The sequence below is a fragment of the Octopus sinensis genome, linkage group LG29 (genome assembly GCF_006345805.1).
Source record: "Octopus sinensis linkage group LG29, ASM634580v1, whole genome shotgun sequence".
Lineage (NCBI taxonomy): Eukaryota > Metazoa > Mollusca > Cephalopoda > Octopoda > Octopodidae > Octopus > Octopus sinensis.
In genome coordinates, this window is record NC_043025.1 from 3682773 (window position 1) to 3693508 (window position 10736).

At 47.2% G+C, this 10736-nt stretch overlaps 1 protein-coding gene across 3 annotated transcripts in view; it reads left to right on the forward strand.

The window, feature by feature from the left end:
* LOC115225989 overlaps window positions 1–10736 on the forward strand; it is a 15927-nt gene extending 5191 nt beyond the window's left edge. For 2 of the 3 annotated variants that reach the window (XM_029796962.2, XM_036514868.1), the window contains exon 2: window positions 5306–10736. In XM_029796962.2, the coding sequence (XP_029652822.1) occupies window positions 5338–10710 (5373 nt within the window). In that variant the 5' untranslated portion in view covers window positions 5306–5337 and the 3' untranslated portion in view covers window positions 10711–10736. The remainder of the gene's footprint in view (window positions 1–5305) is intronic. The other variant, XM_036514869.1, reaches the window with a different exon arrangement.

The following is a 10736-nucleotide window of genomic DNA, read 5'->3' on the forward strand; positions in this document are numbered from 1 at the left end:
TTTAAATCCCTATATATATATATAAAGCTGAAGTTGTCTGTGTATGGCAGGTTTGGGAGCCTTCAACTAACACTATCTCCTCCGAGACCCTGCGGCACAAGTTGACCAAAATTGAAAGTATGATACAAGAAGGCTTGCTCTTCCTTCCATAGAAGAAAAAATTCAAATTGGACCACGTTAACACCAAAAATTATTTACATCAAAAAGGTGCTTTTTTTTCTATGAAAATCCCTATTTTTTACGATTTTTTGACTGCTGTGTCACCATTTTCCGGTGTATTTCAACCAGAAAAATGTTCACTTAAAGAGAATAACAAGCTACATAATGCAAAATTTTTGCTTTTCAAAAATTCCAATTCTAAAGGGTCGAAACAAACCTGAGCAATGCCGGGCGATACTGCTAGTATTATATAAATGTTATCAAGCTTGGCTTTCTTCTAAGAAGTTTGCTTTCCAACCATATGGTTCTGGATTCAGTCCCACTGCATGGCACCTTGGGCTAGTGCCTTCTATTAACCCCAGGCTGACCAAATTCTTGTGAGTTAATTTGTCAGACAGAAACTGATAGAAATCCTTCATATATACATTTTGTGTGTTTGTCTTTGTGCCCCACTTCACCACTGCTTAACAAGTGGTGTTGGTTTGTTTACTTTACTGTAACTTAGTTGGCTAGCTAATACCGGTTGCCAAGTGCTGGGACATAGTCGGATGCACACACACACACACACGTGCGCACATTAACTGTGACTTCGAAGACCCGACAAATGCAGTGAGTTCATGGCTCACAGGACTGCCTGCTGCGCTAACCTTGGATTGTTGAGTGACCCGCTGTTCTTGAGGGGACCTTTTGAGTCAAGTTCGTTAAGACACCCATGCCGGTGACATGTAAAAGCACCTATTTCTTTACTACCCACAAGGGGCTAAACACAGAGGGGACAAAGAAGAACAGACAAACGGATTAAGTCGATGACATCGACCCTAGTGTGTAAATGGTACTTAATGTATCGACCCCGAAAGGAAAGGCAAAGTCGACCTCGGCGGAATTTGAACGCAGAATGTAACGGCAGACGAAATGCGGCTAAGCATTTCGCCTGGCGTGCTAACGTTTCTGCCAGCTCGCTGCCAGTAAAAGCACCGTTCGAGCGTGGAAGTTACTAGCGTCGCCTGACTGGCGTCCGTGTCGGTGACATGTAAAAGCACCAACCGATCATGGCCGTTTGCCAGCTTGCTCTGGCTCCTGTGCAGGTGGCACGTAAAAAGCACCCACTACACTCACAGAGTGGTTGGCGTTAGGAAGGGAGGGCATCCAGCTGTAGAAAGACTGCCAGATCAGACTGGAGCCTGGTGCAGCCTCCATGGCTTACCAGACCCCGGTCGAACCGTCCAACCCATGCTAGCATGGAAAACGGATGTTAGATGATGATGATGATGAAGTCAGAAAAAAACAGGACACTCAATATGAAAAATAGAGCAGTTGTATTTTGATGTTATGGAGCAGTACGTATTACTGGTTATGATAGTGGCACATAAAAAGCACCATCCGAACGTGGCCGATGCCAGCACCGCCTCGACTGGCTTCTGTGCCAGTGGCACATAGAAAGCACCAACCGATCGTGGCTGATGCCAGACCCCTCTGGCACCTGTGGCCGATGCCAGCACCGCCTCGACTGGCTTCTGTGCCGGTGGCACATAAAAAGCACCATCCGAATGTGGCCGATGCCAGCACCGCCTCGACTGGCTTCTGTGCCGGTGGCACATAAAAAGCACCATCCGAACGTGGCCGATGCCAGCACCGCCTCGACTGGCTTCTGTGCCGGTGGCACATAAAAAGCACCAACCGATCGTGGCCGATGCCAGACCCCTCTGGCACCTGTGCAGGTGGCACATAAAAAGCACCCACTACACTCGCGGAGTGGTTGGCGTTAGGAAGGGCATCCAGCTGTAGAAACACTGCCAGATCAGACTGGAGACTGGAGCAGCCCCTGGCTCCCCAGACCCCGGTCGAACCGTCCAACCCGTGCTAGCGCGGAAAACGGACGTTAAACGATGATGATGATAGCATCCTGAGCATAGGGTTTCCTGTCAACATGTCTCAAGAGGCATCTACATTGCCAACTGCAATACTCAGCACAGAACCAAGCGTAGTCTGACTATTATATGCTCTAACCACTACTATACAGCTCCTTTTTCTGTGTGTATAGTAAAGACCCCCTTCGGTCATAGCTGACCATGGCATTGCACCTAGAAAGTTACCCTCCAAGACACAAGTTTGAGCAAGGCTTTTTATGGAAGACCAGCAGTCTCCCATGCATACCAGCCTCTGTGCCACTGTTGTTATCCAAGGAAAATGCAAAGGCTGATGCAGCCTGGCACCGATGACATCACAACTCATTTCCATCATCGGTTGTCAAGCGATGTTGGGGGGACAAACACAGACACACACACATATATATATATATATATATACATCGGCGAGCTGGCAGAAATGTTAGGACGCCAGGCGAAATGCGTAGCCGTATTTCGTCTGCCGTTACGTTCTGAGTTAAAATTCCGCCGAGGTCGACTTTGCCTTTCATCCTTTCGGGGTCAATGAATTAAGTACCAGTTACGTATTGGGGTCGATTTAATCGACTTAATCCGTTTGTCTGTCCTTGTTTGTCCTCTCTGTGTTTAGCCCCTTGTGGGTAGTAAAGAAATATATACATATATACAACGGGTTTCTTTCAGTTTCCGTCTACCAAATCCACTTACAAGGCTTTGGTTGGCCCGAGGCTATAGTAGAAGACACTTGCCCAAGAACCGTGTTGTTGGTAAGCAGGCTACTTACCACACAGCCATATATATATATGTATGAATGACCACAGCATTGCATCTAGAAAGTTACCCTCCAAGGTACAAGTCCAGGCAATGTTGTTTATGGAAGACCAGCAGTCGCCCATGCATACCAGCCTCCTCTCTCCATGTCACTGATGTTATCCAAGGGAAAAGCAAAGGGGCCAATACAGCTTGGCACCAGTAATGTCGCAACTAATTTCTACAGCTGAGTGAACTGGAGCAATATGAAAGAAAGTGTCTTGCTCAAGAACTCAAGGTACAGCCTGATCTGGGAATCAAACTCACTACCTCTTGAGTGTGAGCCCAGGCGAATTTGAGAAAGCTTCTACTTTTTGTGGTAACTAAGGGCCTCTCTCTCAGAGTGAATGACAGATTGTATAACGCCTATGTGTGGAGGCACATGGCCTAGTGGTTAGAGCAGTGGACTCGCGGTCGAGGGATCACAGGTTCGAATTTCAGACTGGGCGATGTGTGTGTTTATGAGCGAAAACACCTAAGCTCCATGCGGCTCCGGCAGAAGGTAATGGCGAAACTTCTACCGACTCTTTCGCCACAACTTTCTCTCGCTTATGAGTAGGTAGAAACTGAAAAGAATCCCATTGTATATGTAAGCGCTTGTGTGTGTGTATCTTTGTGGCTCTGTTTGTCTTTCCACCATTGTTTGACAAACGCTGTTGGTGTGTTTATGTCTCCGTAACTTAGTGGATTGGCAAACGAGAATAAAATAGAATAAGTACTAGGCTTACAAAGAATAAGTCTTGGGATTGATTTCTTCATAACCATCCTTTAAGGCAGTGCCCCAGCATGGCCACAGCCAAATGAGTGAAACAAGTAAAAGAATATATATACTCTTTTACTCTTTTACTTGTTTCAGTCATTTGACTGCGGCCATGCTGGAGCACCGCCTTTAGTCGAGCAATCGACTCCGGGACTTATTCTTTGTAAGCCCAGTACTTATTCTATCGGTCTCTTTTGCCGAACCGTTAAGTGACGGGGATGTAAACACACCAGCATCGGTTGTCAAGCAATGCTAGGGGGACAAACACAAACACACACACACACACACACACACATATATATATATACATATATACGATAGGCTTCTTTCAGTTTCCGTCTACCAAATCTACTCACAAGGCATTGGTCGGCCCGGGGCTATAGCAGAAGATACTTGCCCAAGATGCCACGCAGTGGGACTGAACCCGGAACCATGTGGTTGGTTAGCAAGCTACTTACCACACAGCCACTCCTGCGCCTATATATATATCATCATCATCATTGTTTAGCGTCCGCTTTCCATGCTGGCATGGGTTGGACGGTGCAACTGGGGTCTGGGAAGCCAGAAGGCTGCACCAGGCCCAGTCTGATCTGGCAGTGTTTCTACAGCTGGATGCCCTTCCTAACGCCAACAACTCCGTGAGTGTAGTGGGTGCTTTTTACGTGCCACCCGCACAGGTGCCAGACGAGGCTGGCAAACAGCCATGATCGGATGCTGCTTTTTATGTGCCACCGGCACGGAGGCCAGATGAGGTTGGCAATGGCCACAATTGGATGGTGCTTTTTACGAGCCACTGGCACGGGGGCCAGATGAGGCTGGCAAACGGCCACGATCGGATGGTGCTTTTTACGTGCCACCGGCACAGAGGCCAGGCGAGGCTGGCAAACGGCCACGATTGGATGGTGCTTCTTACGTGCCACCGGCACGGAAGCCAGTCGGGGCGGCGCTGGCAAACGCCCACGATCGGATGGTGCTTTTTACGTGCCACCAGCGCTGGTATCACAGCTACAATTTCCATACACACACACACACGCATTTAAAACACTCTAAGAGAATTTGTTGGATTTTTGTATATAATAAATTTTTATTAAATGCTACATCTTATTTTCTTAATTTCCTTTTATATATATACACACACACACGCATACACACACACACACACACACACACACAAGGTGGTGCTGCAAAGTTCCTGGCTGTGAGTAACAGAAAATACAGAAGGATCAGTTAATTATGATTTTATTTAACATTTTCCCCTCTCAGATTCACATACCTATTGCAGCAGTCCTTCAGTTTTTCTAAGCCTGGGAAAGGAAGGTTGGGCCTCCAACAAGGCCTGTCGTGATACCCTTTAACCCTTTCGTTACTGAATTTATTTTGAGATGCTCAGTGTTTCTTCCAATTATGTTAAATATAACAAAGAATTAAGTAAAATAACATCGTTATCATTAAGCTAGAGTTAGGGACATAAATTGTGACTAAGGTTTGGTGGAAGATTTTAATTCAGAACTTTTGAAAACAAGACATTTGTACTAAAGAGCCAGAGCCGGTTTCAGCCGGGTTGGTAACGAAAGGGTTAAAGCCAGGAGCTTTTCAGCACCCCTTTGTATATATTGTTGATAATGATGAGAAAGATAATTAAATTTTTGTATTTATTTGTAAATCATAATTTTCTTTTTCTTTTTTTATGCAGGTATCCATGAGATTAGTTGTTCCTGCCGGGGGATGGAGAATGACTTCCGAAATTGCCAAAACATTTCCAAAGTTGTGAAGAATATACCTCCAAATTTTACTAGGACTGTGAAGGCATCAAAGTGTGGCAAGGGTGGTAGTGGCCATCCCAGAGATTCTGCATCTGTTCAGAAGATAGATAAGGTGTCCCCAGTTTCATCGTCTGACCCCCATGTCACCACTGCTGCTAACAACACTCCTCTGAACAAACAATCAACAGTCTGTGTTGATGAGGCAGTTACTCTTCGAGAGATGCCCTGCGGCAAGGACACAGCATCAGAACAACCAGCACTGCACGTAGGCCGTCAGAAGGTTGATATAACAGCCATGACGAATAAAAGCCAGAAAGTATTTGCCAAACTTCCGGGTCTCTCAAACCCGTTGTTGCAAGGTTTGTCTTCGGGAGACTGCGATAAGACAGGCAAGACCGATATCACTTCCTTGTCGCTTCCGAACAAAGGACAACCGCAGCAGCAAAAATCTCTCAATTATGATGTTGGTCATGTGTTCGGAGACATGTCTGTTGCACAATCAGGTGGTGCCGAGCCAAATCAGGCTCTAAGTAATACAAGCAGTTCCTCAAATAATCTGTTTTTCAGAGCCAGTCACAACACATTACAAGTCTCTGGAGAAATGATAGGGGTTTGTCAGTCGTCGCTCAATACATGCTCAAGTTCATTTGCTGAAATTTCACACCAAAATGCAAGTGAATCCATTAAGAATAACAATTTTTACGACAATTCTAATACACAGAATGTAAACTGCAAAATGATTTTATCTGGTACAGGACGCGAAACTAGCATTCCTGTGACCCGTACCCCCGCTCAACCAGCCGCCAGTGACCAGCCTATTTCTACAGGTGAGAGTCCCAAACCAGATTTGCCGTCTACATCAAGCCCTTGCCGAACAGAGTCAAACACAAAATCTAACATGGCCATCACCGACCCAGAACGTCTGGCTCTCATCAAACAGAGGAAGAGAGAGCGTAAGTTCCGTAAACTGCAGTCTTTGTCGGCTCTGATGAGGGCACCAGATGACCGTCACAGCATGGTGCAGCTCAACCCGCTCAGGCATGATCGAATCACACAAGAGAACTTCAAACAAGACAGTGGCAACTACTCCGGCAACTCGACAGGGTCTTCGAGGCTTGGTGACATTACCCAGAACCCTTTTAACTGGATGTCCTCATCTGTTGGCGCTTCAGCCACTGCGGGGACTGGTATGAACTTTGACAAAAAGCCATGGAGAGCTGACACAGGTAAAAAGACGTGCAGTTTCTTTCACGAACCTTCAATGCGAAACAACACCGTTTTGAGTGAGAATTTCTCAGAAATGACTAAGAATCGGTCAGATTACAAAACAGAGAAGAAATTGATCGATTCTGGATCCAATTCCTGGCAGCTTCATAGCTCTAATAGTTCTGTGGTTGATGATGCATTACGTGTAGCTGCTTTGAAACATATCAAGAATGAGTCACCTTTGGATGATCAGTTGCTGCTGTCAGCTTCTGGAAAAGTCTTAGACATTAACAGCAGCAACAAAAGAATTCTTGAGAACTTCCTCACGCCCCGTGTGAAGAAAGAGGACAGCGGATCCGAATCAAGCTCATCAGTGTCGTCCGAGGAAGAGAATTGTCTGTCTCCTAAGATAAAAGGGTTAGGTTGCAAAGAAAAAATGTGGGGCAGCCCCAGTAAAAAGCATCGGCCACAGTCGAAATTTGGTGGCAACATGGTGAAGTTTAAGAATGGGGAAACAGACAGTTCGTCGTTGGATCACTTTCGGTCACCACTCGTTAACAACTATCAGAAACGCACAAGAGACCCTGTGGACTACGAGGCGTCTGGAGTACATTCAGACAAGAGTGATAATACGTCGGAAGATGAAACAGATAACGAAAGCGATAATAATAATAGTAATGATGATGACACTAGTAATAAGAGCTCTACAGCAAAGTTGTTTGGTAGCACGAAGAGGAAAAGTTATAAGGGTGGAGTGAAAAGGCGTGGTCGACCCCCTCTCTCTGATAAATTCAAATCTCAGAGCAACAAAACTGTCAAACGAAGGGGTCGACCATCACTGATGAGTAATTTCGGGAAAGGTGAAGCTCTAACGAAACAGACAAAGCTGGAAAAACCAACTACAATGGAACTGGACACAAAGCCCCAGTTGAAAAGTAAGGATGATACTGCTGATAACAAAATCCCAAAGAGAAGGGGTAGGCCTCCGAAAAAAATTACTTACCCAGCTTCGGCCTCGGCCTCTCCTACTCCTATGTCCATTGACACTCTCACCCCAGCTGTGGCCCTCTCTTCGCTCAATGCTCCTACCCTGGCCGAAGGCTCAAATTTAGTTGATATTTCCCCTACTTCTCCACCTTCAGAACTTACCAGTGAGGAATTGCTGAAGGCCAGGCTAAACCTCCCAAGGCGTCGTGGCCGACCTAGTAAGGTTGATGTAATGTTGCGCGAAATGGCAGCTGCTCACCTCGCCACGGGACAGCCAGTGGCACTGCCGACGCCCGAGGCAGTGGCAGCCGCACTGGCACAGACTGCTGAAGTGCCGGCAAAGAAGAAGAAAGTAAATGCCCGTCGTCGTTATCATGCTTACGGACAACGGAAGCGGAGACGTCGGAAGAACACAAATTTGTTGAGGACGTTGTCGACGGTGGCAGCAGAACTTGATGCCGGGGCAGAGGGTGGGCCGCCGCCATCGGAATTGGCCAGGGGTGAAGAAGGAGCATCTGGGGTGTCGGGTGGTGGCGTCAACTTTCATCAGATGGTACCAGCACATCAGACGGCATACAATGAGGTGGAAGGAGCTGATGATGATGATGAGGAGGAAGAGGAGGATGAAGAGGGAGAAGACATGGAGCGAAAGGTGGAGGTATATAGTGACAGAGGCTCAACTGCAAAGGAGGTGGAGGAGGAGGACAAAGCACTTATCAACAGGCGCCACTTCACTGATCGTCATCATCATCGTCGTCATCATCGACATCATCATCATCAGCTTCAGGAATCCCAAGGTCATAATAATAATAATAATAATAATAATAATACTAATAGTCATCATCGCCAGCTTCCATTGTCATCAACATCATCATCATCATCACTGCAAACATTGCCATCATCCGCAAACATTGTAGTTAGTCTGAGTGAGTTGCCCCGTCGTACTGAGCCGGCAGGGGAGGAGCAGCAGCTGGTGGGGGAACCAAACGCAAAGAAGAGGCAGAAGAAAAGAAAGAAGGATGCTGGTGGAGAGGGGGATGTGAAGAAACAGCGGAGTGGTGAGGTGGTGAGTGGCACTTCTGTTGGTGGTAGTAGTAGTAGTAATAATAATAATAATAACAACAACAACAGTTTGAAAGAAGTGGTTAAGCAAGAAGAGGAAGAGGAGGAGGACAGTGTGTTGTTGGCCAACGGGAACACATTCCGGGTGAAGATGATGAAGAGCAAACCGAACAGCAGTGCCAAGGGTCCGGTGTCGGCATTTGCCAATTTGAAAGGGCTGAAGAAAGAGGTTCCAGTTGAGCATGGTGGCGAGGAGAACAGGCCAGCTGCTGCCCACACTACAGAAAAGCCCAAATCGAGGAATAAAAAAACTACCCCATCTTCCTCCTTCTCTTCTAGCTCTACTAAAGCTGGGGTCATCAAAATAAGTCGCAATAGCAACAACAATAATAAAACCAAAGTCAACAGCAACAACAGTAGTAGTAGTAGTAGTAGTAGTACAAGTACTACTACCACTACCACTACTACTATTACTACTACATCTACGACTCCTGCTATTGGCAGTACCGCAAGGCAGATTACGCCACCAGTCTACAATGTGCCACGGGTCATGTTACCACCATGCATTAAGGATCACGGCATTGCATGCCTGATGTGTGGCCGAGTGCACACTCAGGACCATTTCTTCAAGTACATGGAACTTAAGTCGACGGAGACGTCACATCGATGTCCCCTCTGTGGCCAGTTCTTCTCATGGAGCTGCCTGTTCATTGAGCACATGCGTGGTCACCCAGAGAACACTGCGCAGTATCGTTGCGAATACTGTGGGTCGGTGTCGCGCAAAATCTCATCATATTTCAACTGTCGCATAACGCACTGTCCCCCCTCGCAGGAATGGTTCGACCTGCAGAAGGCTTGCGATGACTACCTGGCCAGCCTCGAGAACAAGTCTTCCGCTGCAGCAGCTAAGAAGCGACGCAAGGCTGCAGCAGCATCCTCATCGACCCCTTCAACAAAGAAAAAAGAATCCGGTGGGGAAGGTGGTGGTGGTGATGGCAGCAGCAGTGGTGGTGGTGGTGGTCGCAGTAGGAAGAAGCCGTCGGCAAAGCAACAAGAGAAAGACGGGGCTAATGCATCCGTAGAAAAGACGCAGTCCTCACAAGCATCGCAGCAAAACACTGCCTCTGAGAGCAGCGGAAATTGTAGCAGTAGTGCCAACAGCAGCAGCAACAACAACAAGCGCAAAGGGCAGAAGCAGTCTAAAGGACGCAGATCAAGCGCTGACACAAAGACACCAGTAAAACCCACTAAGCCGTTTGTGTGTGATGTTTGTGAGAAGAGCTTCCTGAATTTGAAGCATTTTACCAAGCACAAGGAGTCGCACAAAACTGAGACGAACACAAATTGTTGCAAAGACTGCAACAAGCAGTTTTCGAGCCTTGAATATTTAAATGCACATAAATGCAGCCACAATACTACAGAAGGGTCTATGCCAGTGACTAATGTGTGTGCAGACAACAACAGTGAGGGCATTAGTGTAGCAGCAGACAACAACAACAGTTGCGGCAGTCGCAGTAACTTTAAGTGCAGCCTTTGTGGTGCAGTTTTCTCAGATGCTCTCACCCTCAAAAACCACGTTGATTTATGTGATGGACTTCCTGACGGCAAGCGTTTGTCGGAGTCGCATAAATGCAGTATCTGCGAGCGTAGCTTCAAGTTCAAGCAGTCGTTGTTAAACCACATGCGGAGGCATACGGGGGAGCGGCCCTTTGTGTGCGAGTTGTGTGACAAGTCTTTTATGCAGGCTGGCAACCTTGAGCGGCACCGGCGCACCCACGAGCGCGACACCACCGCTCAGAGCCCGGCCGAGGAGAAGGGCAGCAACAAGCCGTTCACTTGCGAATACTGCGAGAAGGTCTTCACCGTAGAGGCCACCTACCAAATCCACTTGAAGGAGCACGATGGCGAGGGCAACGAGCAGTTGCATTGTCCGTATTGCGATGAGCTGTTTGCCTCTCGTCACATGCTGAAGCTACACAAGCGCACACACAACGAACACCGGCCGTTCAAGTGCAGTACATGCAGCCGGTGTTACAAGCACAAACATTCACTTGTTGAGCACCAACATAACTGCAGATAATAATAATAGTTCGGGGAGGGGGGTGG